At 37.9% G+C, this 12,498-nt stretch overlaps 1 protein-coding gene across 1 annotated transcript in view; it reads right to left on the reverse strand.

The window, feature by feature from the left end:
* The window catches only part of LOC103177072 (lysine-specific demethylase RSBN1L), a 38,807-nt gene that overhangs the window by 17,560 nt on the left and 8,749 nt on the right, over window positions 1–12,498 (reverse strand). The window contains exon 2 of the mRNA XM_007891030.2: window positions 3,873–4,501. Within this exon, the coding sequence (XP_007889221.2) occupies window positions 3,873–4,501 (629 nt within the window). The remainder of the gene's footprint in view (window positions 1–3,872; window positions 4,502–12,498) is intronic.

Below are 12,498 nucleotides of genomic sequence, written 5' to 3' on the forward strand. Positions count from 1 at the left end.
GACAGTGTACAGCATTTCAGTCCCGAAAGATTATCTGATTGGAACCAAAGATTAATGATTTCTAGATGACAGAAATAGCTGTTGTATGAACTTAAAGATAATAGAAACAGTAAATTACATAGTTGCATAAGCTGTATTGTATTGAAACTGGAGGCCATTCACCCCAACTAGTCCATTTTGGTGTTTATATTCCACCCATCCTAATCTCTCTCCCATGTATATATTAAGTTTTCTCTTAAATGCATTGATGATTTCAATACAACAGAATATATACTTAACAGCACATTTCACATCAGGAGGATGTCTCAAATGGCATGATCATTCTTGTTTGGGTAGCGCAGTTGACGGTAGAAGCCGAGGGGAAAGATGACCGAAAGCAGTCAAAGAAGTATATTTTGAAGCCTACCTTGAAATTGGTGGGAGGGAGTAAGTTGGAGGGACCTGGGAATGGGGTCCCAGAGAGCAGGTAACAATTGGGTGAAGGCCCATCTGCCGATGGTGGGGCACATGAAGCAGAGTATATATTCTAATATTTGAGGAAGAGCTGCTTCAATCACAGCTTCCCACAATGACTTCCACATACTCAACCACCCTCTGTGTAAAGACAATCCTCCTAAACGCTTAGATCTGCTTGTGGCTACCTTATCTTTAAGGTATAAGGTCCTGTAGCTCAGTGGTTTGAGCACTCGCCTCGCAAGCGAGAGACTCGGGCTCTATTCCCAGCAGAGCAAAATGTTGGGCAAGTTTCCTTACTCCACACGCCTCTGTTTACCTAGCAGTAAGTAGGAACCCAGTTGTTAGTCGATTAGAGGATCACTTTTCCAGGGATAATAATCCTTAAAAAATATTAACTCAATCCATGACTGTTTGTGGGACACTGCTGTGCGCAATTGGCTGCCGCATTTCGTCCACAAATATACAGTCAACTCACTTTACAGTATATTCTGTGAAGCACTTTGAGAAGTCTCGAAGACATGAAAAGCGCTATATCAAATGCAAGAATTATCATTATTAATGTCCTCTTTTTATGGACTTCCCAACAACAACAAGATTTCATTTATAGAGCGCCTTTCACATCGGGAGGACGTCCCAAGGCGCTGGACAGTTGGGTCAGGTATAAACAGCCGATTTCTGTCTGCCTTATTAAACCCTTTCATAAATTTTAAATCACTATTAGATCTACTCTTAAGCACCACTAAAGGCAAGTACATCTATCTATCTTATACTAATAAAAACGAAATGTCTGTGTGTGTGTCTCTGTACGCCAATAACACAATAACCGATTGACATCATCGGAAAGGTCTTGCATGGGGGAGTGGCATGGGCATTGTTTTGGGGGATCTCCTAACATCGATGAGCTATATTAAAAAATGCTTTAATTAAGCCCCAAAATATGAGGTATGCATGGTATTCTGCAACAAAATAGCGATAGAGGAAATCACACATCCTGCTTGAGATAAAATCGGGAAAGAGAGGTGCAAAAAAAAGGAATGCTACATTTTTAAAATTAAACCTCACCCCCCCAAAAAAAAATCCCATAATCTCTCAAGGATAAGAGTGAGGAGGTGAGAGAGGGTTTTTTGGGAAGGGAGGGGAGAAAGGTTATATGAGTGCGCACGTGCGTGCGTGCATGCGCGCAAGAGTCCGGGGGGGGGGGGGGGGGGGTGGAGGAGAGAAGAGAGGGTTAAAGTGAAGCCTGAGAAGATAATATCAATAATATCTCCAGATGAAACACAGTTTATCAGGGTAAAAAGGAGGGCATTCTCTTTGTTCTCGATTACTTGTTATTACTTGATTATTATTATTATTATTGATTTAAGCACCCTAGAGATCAGGAAAAAGCCCTACAGAAACACGTCCCCACGCAAAAAAAATCATCCATCCTGAGACCAAAAGCAAAGCTGAAGAACAACAACATTACATTTGTATAGTGCCTTTCACGTTGGGAGGACGTCCCACAGTGCTGAAAAGAAAGCTTTAGTATTGGTAGCTCGCACTCTTTAAGAACCATATACATTTCAGACAACTTGGTCAAATGTCTTTGTGAAAGTATGTATCCAAGATCTGTTGAGGACAGTCTGGTGTTACCATCATGAAATTTTCCTGTGTAAAGAATTTTTAGACCAAATTCCAGAATGGGATGGCAACTTCCAAATCTTTTCCAGTTGAATTACCTCTATAGCCAATCGGCATAGTAAACAGCCTACCTCTGCTACTGGATTCTGTTCTGATCTGAAACAACACTGCAAAACCTGTTAGTGGCCATTTGAAAGTCAAGACACCCACTGGCACTGTACCGAGGAATCAGGCATCTGTGGTGAACATTCCTAACTGGCCATAAATAAAAAAGCCTCCAGCCTGGGACCAACTTTACTGTTGGCCAGGAAACGTTAGTGTGGAAGCATTGCCAGATGTTTACAACGAGCACCTTTTCCCGTGCACTGAATCCGAGAGCCCTTTTCAGCACCATAATACCCAATTCTTTTGGGCAGTCAGTTCAGTTATTCTAGATACTGGCCTAAATGGATCTGCCCAAGCCTACAAAATTTTGCGTTAGTTGATTTTGTGAATAATAAATAATCCTTGCATTTGGTAAACAGCTTTTCACATTGGGAGAATGCGTCAAAGCACTTCACGGGATTTTATAGTGAAGTGTAGCAATTGTGTGTTTGTACACAAACATGGCAGCCCATTTGCTCACAGCAATGTCAAACAGCAGAGAAGTGAATGATCAATTTTATTCAGGGGATTGTTGGCCAGGACACAGGAGAAACTGCAATCTGTTTGATTAGTGCCACGGGATCCACCCGAACAAGCAGACAGGACCTCAATTTCAAATCCAAAGGACAGTACCTACAACAAAGCAATGCACCCCCAGCACTACATTGGAGTATTCACTTAGGCTGTATGAGTTCAAAGTCCCAACGTGGGGCTTGAATCTATAATCGTTCGACTCAAGAAGCAGGAGTCCTACCAACTGAGCCAGTCTCACACAGAATATAACAGCACCTGTTGTATTTGACCTATGAAGAGTGTATAACATTCCGCAGAGCAGATATTTAAGACATTTATCGTATTCACTGAAGAATGAATATTTAAACATGAAAGAAAGTTTTAATATTGTGGTCAAAATGAAAATTGTGTTTAAGAGAACTGAAATTTTGTATAATCCTTAAATTCAGTCTTAATTTGGAAGTTAGTTTTCTAACTGTTTCCAAGTTAAGACAGATTTCAGTCTTTTTCCAAAATTCACACAATCTGAAATATTAACACTGCGAATTTTCAGGCATCTGGCTCCTATCCAGTGACCGTGAGGCCTTTCCTCAATTCTTGTCAGAGCAGTATATACAACTCTCTTACTGGCAGGTCACCTACCCTCCTCTAGGGAATGAGAAGGGATTACATGAGGAGTTTATTTTAAAACAACAAATGTTCTTTTATTACCCTGTTAAAAACAGCATAGGAAATCCTATCCTCTACAATTCTAAGAAGGCTTATTCGAAAGCTTTGTCGTTGTAGAACAGGAAGGACAGACCAATTCACAGCATTTAATAGAACAAATCTATTAATGGAGTGATTACTTAAATTTTTTTTTAAACAACTTCCTTGGTTGGAACTTGAAGCATCAACAGATGCTACCAACAGATTTCAATTCCCTGGTGGATATGAAATTCCGAGGCTAATTTCTTCAGACTAGCTGGCAAAGACTGAAAGGATGCACTACTTTCCTTAAGAAAGCCAAGCACCAAAATCTGTTGGAAGGTTTCATATTCATCTGTCTGATCTGAAAACACATCATACAGGCAATTTTTCTTTGAGTGCCCACCAGCCACATTGAATTAAAAAAATATGCACACATCAACAGTCCCTACCTGAGCATGGAAGTTTGACATGGTAGTTGTCTCTATATCCTTCTTTCCCAGGATCTCCATCTTTACTGGAACATTTGGAAAGCTATAGGCAAAGTATTCAAGGAAATCTGGTAAGTATGCAGCGGCTCCATGAACAATACCCATAACATAATGGGCAGAGTTATTATTCTCACTAAAAGTCATATTCACAAACTCCTCTGCAAATCTCTCCATCTCCATGGGAGATAGGGAAGAGAGTTCATCCTTGTAGGCGTGCAACACCGAAGCTCCTCCATTTGGCTGGTCTTCTATGTGAATAAACCTTCTGAACAATAAATCCAGTCCTGAACCTTTGCTTTCAACACAGAAATCCCTGCACAAGTTAAGTGCCAGTCGACTGCTTTCTGTTGACGTACATTCAGGCAGTCCACCTTCTAGGTACAAGTTGGCTGACCTATTTTCGTCTTCTATCGATGTTATCCCCTGCTCTTTGATTTCTGATACAAGCCCTGAGGAAACCGTTTGAATGGATTTGCTGCACATTTTGGGTCGTTTTCGCTTTTCACCTTCCTTGTGTTTCTTTTTCTTTTTCTTCTTTATCTTTTTAAACTGGAATTCTTCTGCACCAAGTTTCCGTTTTTCACTGTTACCTGCAAATGAATAAGCAGAACATATCTATACATTCAAAAATATGTAAACCTTCAAGAAATCTACAATGCTAGTTCAATGATTCTTTCAGTATCGTCCTTTTGTAATACTTAATACCTCTCCTACCCAAGTATCCACCTCTCTCTTTTTTAAACAGCCTATTGATTCTGCCTCTACAGCTTTCTGGGGGCAGAGCATTCCATATCTTTACAACTTTCTGTATGAAGAAATGCTTACTGACTTCAGTTTTTACAGTCTAAGTTCTGATTTTAATAAGTCCTAATACCAGACTGATATCCACTCTATAGCCCGCCCGTTAATACTTTTATTATTTTAAATATCTCAGTGCTTAACCTCCTCTGCATTAAAGATTATAGAGCAGATCTCTGGAAAATATTTGGCACATCCGTTGTACACATTTTGAGAATGATCCCTACGTAAATAAATTTCTGTGCCTGAGCTGAGGATGTCTTTCCTGATTAAACCTATTTTAGAATCTCTTCCTTAAGATTAATGAAGGGACCTGGTGTGAAAGGCACCAACTGGTACAGCACCAAACCTTCTGCTTCAGAAGGTCACAGATTGGATTCCTGACCTGTGCCAAGTTAGCTCATGTGAGCGAGGGGAAGTACTTGGAGTGGCCTCATCACCTCTGAACTATGGCAGGACTAAAAAAAAGATCAGCTAGGTTTCTCTATTCAAAGGAAACCTCTATTGGAAAAGTATACAGAGAAGGACGTGTGTGCAGACATCTACTAACAACTGCAAGATAATTAATTCCCTTATGTTGGAATAGCCCGTTGGCGTTCACTGTGTGCTCAAATAGAAATATTCCTCAGGTGATGGTACCAGGAACCCACAGACACCTATAAAACCATGCCTCAGCAAGTCAGCTTAATAAAAAACATACCTGTGCTTTACACAAAACATTAAATGGCTTCCAAAAAGCATCCTCAAAGCTCCCATAAAGTGTGCATGTACTGACTGGTCTATTGAACCAATCATACTAGCAGTCAATCCCGTTAAATATATTGCACTGGAATTCTGCAGAACACTTTTCAGATTTTACAAGAGGAAAATGCAAAATTTCTTATTCAGCTTTAAAAGCCTAACACAGATTGATCTGTTTCAACTGAGGAATTACTGCATTCTGAACTGCAATATTTTGCATGAAGACAAATAAAATGGGCCCTTAAGATTTCGATTTTCTATTTCTTTATCTTAATGAAGCAGAGTTGATTTAAATTACTTACCAAGGTCCTTAGCCAATATTTTAATTCAGCTTAATGTTTTACAGAATCCATCCCACCCTTTTTTCTAGTAGTTAAATTGTGCATCGTAGCATTCAGAGAACACTCAGTGAAATCATTTACTGTTTTCAAAACGTCAAACAGCAGTATGCTGGAGCTTTAATTTGTGCCACATAGTCCATGCTTAAGTGCAAAGACCAATCAAAAGTTCATTGATAATTTGTCTGTTCGACAGATTTGGGAATTCATATATGAATCTATTGTCTAAGCTCAAGCCAGATAGCAAAATAGCTCTATTTATGCTAGGGGTGGCACAAAAAAGCAGATGGAAAGGGTGAGGGGGAAAGGAGTGTTAATTAATTAACTAATCCGCTACAGTAACCAAATGAAGATACTTCATGTTATTAGAGGCTCCTGAATGTGAATCACATTTTAATAAAGTTGAGCATCTTCTATAAAATAATAATAATCCTTGCATTTGGAAATCACCGCAGTTAGCTGATTCAAGAGCAGCATCGACAGAGAGAAGCAAGCAAGACCATCTATCCATTTTAGAGCGAAAACAGTGACAGATCATAAATTCATGCAGAGTGTTTTGTTGTTGAAGATCAAAAAGGCACCTGGTTGATTTGGTTTACAAATTTGGATAACATTGAATTATCATTTAGCGTACTGTAGTCAGATTTAAATGGATTTTCCAGTGACGTGAAAATTATACACAGAAACTAAGCAATTCAAGTCTGAAGTAGCACCATTCAGGCAAAACTGACTGTACCAACGCACAAAGTTTGAAGTGCTGATTTTTAAAAAAAACTTGTGTCATTGGTATTTCATAAAGAATTGATTGAGAAGTCTATTTATGCTTCAAGTATTCCAATTAGCAGTACAGTATCTCACTTCTGAAGACTACAGACTATGTCACCGAGTCATAGCCCGGTGCAAAACTACTGAATAGAAAAAACAAGAGAATACATTTATTACGGTTTTAAGAACAACTTTCAATCAAGTCTACAGTTTATGTAGAGAGCAAAAAGACAGCAAATTAAATGAGCAAGTTATTCATTAAATACAGTCACAACACTTCACAGCAAAATTCTGTGAAGCACTTCGAGAAATATCAATATGTGATAAGGCCCTATATCAAATGCAAGATTAAGAACTTTCAGTCACATACTAATGGAATATGCTGCCAGCACTGCTAAATGTTGTAGTGTATTATTTATACATTTAGTACGGTTGATTGATCTGTTCAATTCTGAAGCCTGAAATTCCACTTAGTATTAGCTTGCAAGACCATTTTATTTTACAATTCGCAAATTCAGCCAATTTGTGAATCCTTTTCAATGATTGCAAAAAACTGAATTCCAAATTAAGATTTAAAAAAGGCATTCCCCACAATTTGACAATCCTAAATTTGAAAGAAAGAAAAAGGTCTCACAGGCTAACATGAGGAAGAAATTCAATCCCTAGGTAACAAATAATAATCTTTGCATTTAATTTAATGCCTGATCTTTTTCATATTTTGAAGTTCTTCAGAGATTTTCCTGTAAAGTGCTGCGACTATTTGTAGGCCAATGTGGCAGCCGATCTGCACATAGCAATAACCAATGAAGTTTCTCCCGGTGTCCTGGCCAACAATTGCCCGAATAAAATTGGTCATTTACTCCATGGCTGTTTCTGGGACACTGATGTTCACAAATTAGCTGCAGCATAAGATCGAAAACATACGGTCACTGCACTTTACAATAAATCTGGTGACCCGCTTTGGGACATCCTCCTCACGTGAACGGAGCTATATCAAATGTGAGGATTCACAGCCATGAAGTGAATGGCAAATTCAATAATTTCCTCCACAATTTAACACAATCTTGAATTTTTTTTAGAAAATGCTCTTACGTATTATTTACCATACGAAAAAGGAATAATCCTCTAGATAAATTGGTCACTCACTTCAAGACTTAAGAGATCTTACTTCTGTATTGTCCTACAAATGTATTCAACAGGGATTCCCTGGGAAACATTTCAAGATATTTAAGTGCTACACCAATTGTAAATGCGGAAACACTTTGGAATAAAGCCCATCTTTGATTGTGTATGTAAATTTGATTATTATTATCAGCTAACAAACAGCACTAAAACGTAGTAATAATAACACCGAAACGTACTGTTGCACGTGACGGTTCAATTAGTTTGATAGTACTCCCCATATACCATGGTGAAAAATATCTAAGATTTTGTTCTTGTGCTTGAAATATAACCTACTGAAGATCTAATGCAGTATTCATTGAAGGTATGCAGAGATTCCAAAGCAAACTACATTGCATGCTGCAGAATACCATCTGGAGAGAAAAATTTCAACAAAGAGGGGGAAGCATTTAGTCTCCACTTACAAGTTACCCTTTAAAAGTGCTCAGATCATGCAAGTCATGTGCAGACGTCTCCTCAACCTACAACCAAAGTATAAATCTGACTTCTGCTTCATATTGCTCTACTGCTGGAAGTTATGCCTCACTTCCTGCCATATAAACCAGACATTAATTTGTATCTTTATCCGTCAAATAGCTGCAAGGCAGACTAATCTACCAGAGATTTTGTCCTTGCTTCTGTTCAGTGTATTCCAAGGTCACACACAGAAAATAACTGCCCGAATAGTTTATAGAAGCGCCTAAATTGAAAGCAATTAAAGAATCCTTGCATTTGATACACCTCGAACACTGAAACCTCTCAAAGTGTTTCCCCATGTAACTTTGTGAAAGGTTTGAGTCAAATTCTGCTAAATGACAAATAAGGCAGTGGTGAAACATTGTTGGAAACTCCCACTCTGCAATTTTCTGGTCTCTGGAAGGCTACCAAATAAAGTCAGGTGATTCTCAAGACAGGGACAAATAAAGCACTAGGCCATGTTTGCATATTTGCTATTGAAGGAGGCACAAAGGCAGATTCTCCATCGATCCTCTCAGCTGGAAATGACGTGCTGCACAGGAGGCTTGGAGAGGAAAATATAAAACTCTTTAATGTTATGTCTCACTCCATGATTTTACATTTTCAGACATGCTGAAACATTGAGTATGAATGAGAACATTTCATAGAACATGAGAAAACAGGAACAGGAGGCAGCCGTTCAGGAGATTGAGCCTGTTCCACCAGTTTAGTTTGGGAGATCTTTTAATCCCAATGCCTCACCCTTTCACCTTTAATAAAAGGTTGCTATGTAAAGGCATGAAGGGCGCTATATAAATGCGAGTTGGTTTGTTGTTGTAATACTCCTACTCTAAGAATGTTGATCTCTCTTTTAAACATTCTTATCGATTCCATCGACAGCTTTCTGAGGCAGAGAATTCCACATTTTCATCATTTGTTGCGAGAGGAAATGCTTCCAATCCTCAGTTCTAACAATCTGAGTTCTCAGTGGAGATTGGGAGGACAAAAAACACATATTTACTTTTGAATCAAGTTAAATAAAAACATAGTTTAGGTACTTCTCAAAGACACCATTAACATGTAGAGTATTTCAAATTAAACTAGATATTTGTCTGGTTTGAGTATGTAAACCAGGCAACTCCAAAATACTGCTCAACATGCCAGCAAGCATATTAGTACCATTTTATTTATATCTTTAAATCTGCATTTTAATTGTAGGTAGACACTTCATGGCTGTTTCTTGGACATTGCTGTGAGCAAATTGGTTTCCACATTCACCTACAAAATGCAGTGCCTAGACTTTACAGTAAAAAAATCCTGCAAAGCTTTTGAGATGTCCTCCCGACATGAAAGGCAGTGTATTTAATGTAGGGACCCAGTTGTTAGTCAAATAGAAAATCATCTTTCTGGAGGTAATAATCCCTTCCAACATTTTGTTTTAAAAAAATGATAATTTGGTCACAACTGTTTGTAGGACACTGCTGTGTGCAATTAGCTGCCACGTTTCTCCCACAAAATATACAGTGAATTCACTTCACAGTATATTCTGTGAAGAGTTTCGAGCTGTCTCAAATACTTGTTAAGGCGCTATATCAAATGCAATTATTATTATTAACAAAGAATTTAAAAAAATAGATGTGTAGTTAAAAAATGTTAAACTGGATTTAACTTTTTAAAAAAAAATTAAAGAGTTTAATATTTTTAATTTTGCAGTTTGATATGGCTATTATAAGGAAAAAGGAATTCAATTGATTCTATGGGTAAACACTCGTGAAATCAATTTACAGGAAATTTTAATGGACAACCAATCAAACTACTAATATTAGTACTAATGGGGAAAGCAGGATTAAGATCTTAGTTTATCATCACAATGAACAGTTCAAATGTTTCATAATTCACCCACAAAATACAGTCAATCTACTTAACAGTACACCCTATAAAGCGCTTTGAGACGTCTGGATGATGAAACAAGATGCTATATCAAATGCAAGAATGATTATATTTTACGCCATGACCAAAACCTATCATGATGATGTCATGTTAGTATTATTACTACAATACAAAACTAGAAACTAGATGAAGTTTCAATTTATGTCTAGGTGCTAGAGATGGGGATAACTGTGCTACTTAAGCTAAGGTTGATAAAAAGTCACCCAAGCCTGGAGAAGAACTAGTAAAAATATAAAGTTGCCTGTAGGTCTGGCAAAAGAACAAGAAGTTAAGCACTTGACATGTTTAATCACTTAAGTTTGGCCTCTTTGTCTGACATCAATGTTTCTAGACAACACAAACGCCCGTAAAAAGAACATTTGTGATTGCCAAGGAGAAAAATACAACAGCACCTTTATATCTTCTACCCATCAAAAGTAATATCAAATGTCGCTCCATATCGTTACTGACATTTTGAAAGACCATAAATTGCAGATCTCAGCTTGCAGCGAGTCGTTACAATGAGTTTGCACTGCATCTCTTGTAAAAGAAACTGCAAAAATAACAATACATTTGCATCACTTCCCCTCGACTGGGGAAGGGAAACATCTGCTCATTTTACCCACCACTTCTTTTCTGGAGAGGGAAGAAGGGGGTGACAAAATTGGGGGGAAAAGAGAGCCGTACAGCTTCTAAACCACGTTTTTGAAAATCCACAACAAATAAAAAAATATGCTTAGATTAGACAACAGTAAAAAAAATTGGAACTAGTATTGCTGAATGACTACAGTTTTATTTCTAATTAAATTCCAATGATTGATTCACTCCAACTATTATAAAATTATAATCTGAGCACTCATGTCTAACCGGTACAGGACAGGCAGAAGTCGTCTCCTATCTGAAGGGCGGCAACCTGCTGAGGATTGCACCTATGGGTGCCACAGCTTCATTCAAATAGCCATGCATTTTAAAGCACTGATGTTCCCTTTGTCTAAATTGAGACCAATTGTCATGCCTTAATACTGTATAACCCGCAATCCCATAGCATTGGGCAGATGACTAGGTGCATTAATAGATGTTATCCTTAAATTTAATATAGCGCCTTATCGCACCTGCGAGACGTCTCAAAGTGTTTCACAGTACATATTGTAAAGTGAATTGACTGTATATTTTCTGGACGAAACACGGCAGCCAATTGCGCACAGATGGACCTTTCCTACAGAGTGCTTTCCAATGCTGCTTAGCTCAATTATCAATTAGTAAGATTTGCAATTTACCTTAAGCATGACCCAATGTCGTAGTTACTGTATTTTTAAACAACATCTTTTCCATCAAACAAGGGAACTGTCAGAAGATAAATTTAGCCAAGACAAATTCCCCTGTTCATTTACCAAACAATCACCCACATACTCAAAAAAGCCACCAGTTCTAGAATACATATTGAATGGACTGTTTGGATGGCCAAATGAGCCCAATGTAGGTCTGAAATTGAACATCCTCAGAGCTTATTAAGCAGGTTTCCAATGTGAAAGAAGCTATACAAGTGGAATTTTGTTGTGGTTGTTTTAGTTGGAACTCTTAGGATATTTTACACTTCTAAAAGATATTTTTGGGGAAAGCCAGAAAACAAATCTGAATTTTAAACAGGCAGCATTATCCTAATGCTGGATTTGCACTATTAAAATTCTAGCAAGAAGCAGACACCGGTAATAATTCCCAAAGAGCAGTTGAAAAGAATGAACAGTACGACACCAGATACATGATATCTGCACGCAGCTACAGGATGTGTCTAGCTGCGACAGTAAGGACACGCACAGCAGGTATGACAAGTGAATATTTCAGCCATCTAAAAAGCATTCATTTTCAGCAAGAGATACCCAAGCTACAGTTGATGAAGATTCTGAACACGTTATTAAATGCCTGAAGAAACTTGAAGCCTGGCTTCCAGTGTTTAATGAAAACCCTAAAGAGCTGAATTTATAGCATGAAGGTGAATATGTTGCTAGTCAGGTTTGTTCTCATCTAGCACTTCAATAGATTAAACATAAATCAATTGCTGAAGGAAAGGCAGCTAATGCTTCTGAAGGACTAAAATTTACATATGGCAAAGGTAGAGAAGTGTGCAGAGCTACCAGAATACTATATATAGCACTTTGAGATGTCTAGAAGACAGGATTAATGATATATCAAATGCAATTATTATTGTTATAATATCACCAGTGTATATTTGAGAGAGGGAAAAGTATGCTTATTGTATTCTTACTTTTGGTTTGTGCCATATAAATGGGAGGCCTTGATAGGGTCTGAATTTGTACAGGTTCTGGTCAAGCATTAATGTAATCTGAAATGACCTGAATTTCTTTAATGTTTGTTAGGATTCAATTATGGAGATTCTCCTC

This window comes from Callorhinchus milii, unplaced genomic scaffold (genome assembly GCF_018977255.1).
Source record: "Callorhinchus milii isolate IMCB2004 unplaced genomic scaffold, IMCB_Cmil_1.0 Scaffold5, whole genome shotgun sequence".
Classification (NCBI taxonomy): Eukaryota; Metazoa; Chordata; class Chondrichthyes; order Chimaeriformes; family Callorhinchidae; genus Callorhinchus; species Callorhinchus milii.